This window comes from Sesamum indicum, linkage group LG13, assembly GCF_000512975.1.
Source record: "Sesamum indicum cultivar Zhongzhi No. 13 linkage group LG13, S_indicum_v1.0, whole genome shotgun sequence".
In the NCBI taxonomy this organism is placed as follows: domain Eukaryota; kingdom Viridiplantae; phylum Streptophyta; class Magnoliopsida; order Lamiales; family Pedaliaceae; genus Sesamum; species Sesamum indicum.
The window spans coordinates 4,757,550-4,761,956 of record NC_026157.1 but is presented as its reverse complement, the minus strand read 5'-3'; the positions used below and the strand labels follow the sequence as shown (position 1 = coordinate 4,761,956).

The 4,407-nt window shown below is 36.6% G+C and overlaps 1 protein-coding gene across 1 annotated transcript; it reads left to right on the top strand.

Annotated features, from left to right (window-relative positions):
• LOC105176474 (probable trehalose-phosphate phosphatase J) lies at positions 474-4,048 on the top strand. The gene is made up of 12 exons (XM_011099290.2): positions 474-656; positions 792-1,080; positions 1,456-1,596; positions 1,723-1,794; positions 1,899-1,991; positions 2,117-2,173; positions 2,303-2,404; positions 2,698-2,775; positions 3,053-3,122; positions 3,308-3,378; positions 3,507-3,599; positions 3,688-4,048. The coding sequence occupies exons 2-12, from the start codon at positions 799-801 to the stop codon at positions 3,787-3,789; spliced, it is 1,161 nt and encodes a 386-aa protein (XP_011097592.1). The 5' UTR covers positions 474-656; positions 792-798; the 3' UTR covers positions 3,790-4,048.

Here is a 4,407-nt window from a genome sequence, read left to right as displayed (position 1 = left end):
CAAACAAAACCCAATTCAGTGGGTTAGTAGTGGTGCCACGTGTCAGGAGCCCACATCAGTGTCATGGGCCACCTTCTGCTTCCCACGTGGCGGGGCATCGATCTGGCGGTGGCGGTCGCTTGTTGTCTTGACGGCGGCGGGGGAGGCGGCAGCAGAGACCAACACGGTCGTGTGGGTCCCCATAGGGGGTGGGGAGGGGTGGTGGTGGTGGTGGATGGTGGTGGAACCCTCTCAGGATACTGAGTGCTGGGTCCCACCCAGTTGTTTCGTCTGTTAGTGTCTGCCTGCAACTATAAAACAACCAAACTACCTCAAATCTTTCTCACACACAACACACACTTAATCCTCTCTCTCTCTCTCTCTCTCTCTCTGTTTTTCATCTCTTATTACCTGGGTCCCACCCAGTTGTTTCGTCTGTTAGTGTCTGCCTGCAACTATAAAACAACCAAACTACCTCAAATCTTTCTCACACACAACACACACTTAATCCTCTCTCTCTCTCTCTCTCTCTCTCTGTTTTTCATCTCTTATTACAGTCAGTTTTGCGCTTGTTTCTGTCCGAAATTGGCCTCAAATTCAGCCCATTTTCCAAAAACAGAGAGACTCTGTTTCCCAACAACACTCTGATTAGCATTGAAACTCAAAATTTAATTAAGGTGGTCACAGTCTCTCTCTCTCTCTCTCCCCATCTCTCTCTCGTTCTTGAAATTGGGGTTTTGGGTTGAGCATGTTTTCTAAAAAGATTCTTCTGAGAACGAATTGAATAATGCTTCTGCTGTTGGTTTTTGTAGTGAAAAGATGACAAACCAAAATGTGGTGGTTCCCGATGCAAAATCCGGGATCAACATGGCGATAACGGTGGCGGTTTCAGGGTCCTCCCTCTTCAGCTCGGCGGCGCAGAAGCCTCCGGCGGTCCCGGGGACCTACATCACCATTTCAAAGAAGAAACTCCTCCAGAATCTCGACATCAACACCGGCGCAAGAATCAACGCCTGGGTCGATTCCATGAGAGCTTCCTCCCCCACACACATCAAATCTTCTTCACCCCATCTCTCCGATGACCACCACAACTCGTGGACCGTAAGCACCACCAACTCCAACTGTGTACTGTGTGTGATTTTATACATATATATACACAAACATGTGTGTATGTACTGTATATACATACATGTGAAACCCAATGGCATGAACATAACATACATGTATGCATATACACCCCCATGTGGCATGTGCATACACAAACACGTGTGGGCATTTGCTTTTTACTCAAATCTAATTTAGTCGAATTAAACGGATCACGTATGCACTTGATTATTCTATAATCGTGTATTATAATTATCATATAATTAATTCGGGCTCAATTAAATTGAGTCTGGATTAAAATTTTACCTTTGTTTTGTTTGTTAGCATATGTAGATATATAATGAGGTGGGAATATTTGGATTGTTGAAACAGATGCATCATCCATCAGCACTTGACATGTTCGAGCAGATAACAAATGCCTCAAAAGGAAAGCAAATCGTCATGTTCTTGGACTATGATGGCACACTCTCTCCCATAGTCGACGACCCAGATCGAGCCTTCATGTCCGACTCGGTCAGTGTATATATAGATATACACACACACGCAGAGACACGTGTTTCTTTGTGTAGAATTAATACTTGGCCTATTCTACTTTGGTGTACTTATGGTGGTGTGGTGTTTATTACCTTGAATTTGCAGATGAGAGCAACAGTGAGGAAAGTTGCTAGATATTTTCCCACTGCCATAGTGAGTGGGAGGTGCAGAGACAAGGTACAGATTCTTGTTTTCACATACGTATCTTTCTACGTACAAGGTTGTAAGAACTCCCAATAATCTGCTGGTTTTTTCTTGTGTACGTATGTATGTATATACAGGTGTATAGTTTTGTACGTTTGGCAGAGCTGTATTATGCTGGAAGCCATGGCATGGACATAAAAGGCCCATCAAAAGGTTCCAAATACAAGAAAGTCAGTATCTCTTCTTCTTCTTCTTCTTCTTTTTTTTTTTTTTTTTTGTTTCACCATGCAATATTTGATAAAATTTTTCATGGGATTTACGATATTTTATTTTATTTTTGGTGGGAAATAATCAGGGTGCAGAAGCTGTTCTTTTCCAGCCAGCTAGTGAGTACCTCCCCATGATCGATGAGGTATGAGCTTTATTTCAATTTCTTGAATTATTATATTAATTAATAAAAAATGATTTTTGGTGTTATATATATATGTGTGTGTTTTCTTGTTTTTTTTTTTTTTTTGAAAAAATTGAATTGGAATCTCAGGTTTATAAAGCACTGTTGGAGGTGACTAAAGATACTCCAGGTGCTAAGGTGGAGAATAACAAGTTTTGTCTTTCTGTGCATTTCCGCTGCGTTGATGAAAAGGTACAACCCCCCTCCCCCTCCCCCTCCCTTCTTTCTTTAATGAATTTTCAATATGGGAAAATCAGACTTGATCAAATCGAAATTAATTATATAGTAAGTGTAATATATTTGTCATTTGATTAATGTATAACTCAAAAAACATGATCATTCACATAACATGTATAGTATGTTTGCTATGCAAGTGATTTGGTCTGATCAAATCTAAATTAGATAATAAAAGAACTCAAATGAATAATTAGTTAGCAGAATATGGGGGTGTTTATTTATTAAAAATTTCATATCTGAAATTGCAGAAATGGTCTGAATTGGCTAAACAAGTTGGATCAGTGTTGGAGATGTACCCTAGCCTCCGTCTCACTCAAGGCAGAAAGGTATTTTTATTGCTATTTTTTTTTCTTTTGGCTAAAATTCAATTACGAAATATTTAAAAATAAGATACTTTTCTGTGATAAGTAGATTAATTATTAGGTTAATATATACAATAGTAATATAATACAATATTTAATTAAAATTTTTAATAGCATATTTTGGGAATGCATGCTTATAAACAGTTTTTCCGTTCTTGTTAAGGGCATGCTTTAATGGCTTGTACCAAGAACTTAGATTGTTGTACTTGTTTTCACTTATTTACATAAAATATAAATGCAGGTGCTGGAAATTCGTCCTACTATTAAATGGGACAAAGGGAAGGCTCTTGAGTTTCTTCTAGAGTCACTAGGTACTGTGTAATTTCGCTCACTTTCTTTAATTTAATATAATATTAAAATTATTTATTTATTTCCCTAAGTGGTCCAAACTTCTTTGTGAAATGACCTTTTACAAGAGGGTCATTATTTAGTTCTTGAAATTAATTAATTTAACTTAATCAAATCTCAAATTTTAACGCGGGATTTCCATCCGCAGGGTATGCCAACTGCACCGATGTCTTTCCTGTTTACATTGGAGACGATCGAACAGATGAAGATGCGTTTAAGGTACCCAGAGCTCGATGATAGAGTTTCCTACGGTGTTAGGACAAGAATCTTTGTTCTTTCACGGGTTTTGATAAGTTTGTACGTATGTATTGATTATAGTTAAAATTGATCTGTTTTTATCTTAATAGGTGTTAAGAGAGAGAGGTCAAGGATTTGGGATTCTTGTCTCAAAAACTCCCAAGGACACAAACGCTTCTTATTCGTTGCAAGAACCGTCTGAGGTACTTTTCCTCTATTACTTCGAAAAAAATTAAGGTTTTCTCGTATAATAATTGATCGTAATGATGATTGTATTTTGTGATGATGTAGGTGATGGCGTTTCTACGACGATTAGTAGATTGGAAGAAGCTGTCGTTAAGACGGCAATTCAGGATAAGAAGACGATTGGAGGAGATGAAGATGTCTTTATAGGGGTTTTAACGTGTATTTTGTTGCTAGGGCTATAAGGGCAAAATGGTCATATGTGACTTTGTATGTTGTTCTAATTAAGGGGTATGGTAATTAGGGAGGAGGGTAAAATGGGGATAGGGGAAAGAGAGGGTAAAGAAAGATTCCTCTCCTTTGGTATCTAAGCCCTCGTACACTTTTTTATTTGTAATTAAACGTGTACGAGGATAAATTTGTAATTTTTATAAAATTATCTAGTAAATATCAGAAGTATTTTATCTTCTCCAGCTTAGCTAAGTTCTAAACTTCTTATTTTATTTTTAAATTAAATTATTGCATTTTTGTCGTGATTATGAGCCCTATTTAATTTGTTTAAAGCTTAATCTTGATAGAAATTCGTTACAAAATATTTTTCTGAAATATAATTAAAATTAAATATTTTTATATTAAGGTAACGTTTAATTTCGAAAAACAAGTTACAAACAAATATATAAATATGTCAGAAGACTAAATCATTTTTGTAGATAAATATGTCACGAAAATTGAATATAAATTTTGATAAAATTATCAATTTTTTCTCAATAAAGTATCTTGACAAAAATATAATTTTTTTTTAATAAAAATGATTTTTGGGCTTGTGAA

What these genes read in the sequence shown, in the direction of transcription:
- LOC105176474 (XM_011099290.2), top strand. Translation starts at nt 799, where the DNA reads ATGACAAACCAAAATGTGGTGGTTCCCGATGCAAAATCCGGGATCAAC. An exon ending in ACCACCACAACTCGTGGACC is followed by an intron (nt 1,081 to 1,455) that starts GTAAGCACCACC and finishes TTGTTGAAACAG; the next exon opens with ATGCATCATCCATCAGCACT. An exon ending in CAGATGAAGATGCGTTTAAG is followed by an intron (nt 3,379 to 3,506) that starts GTACCCAGAGCT and finishes TTATCTTAATAG; the next exon opens with GTGTTAAGAGAGAGAGGTCA.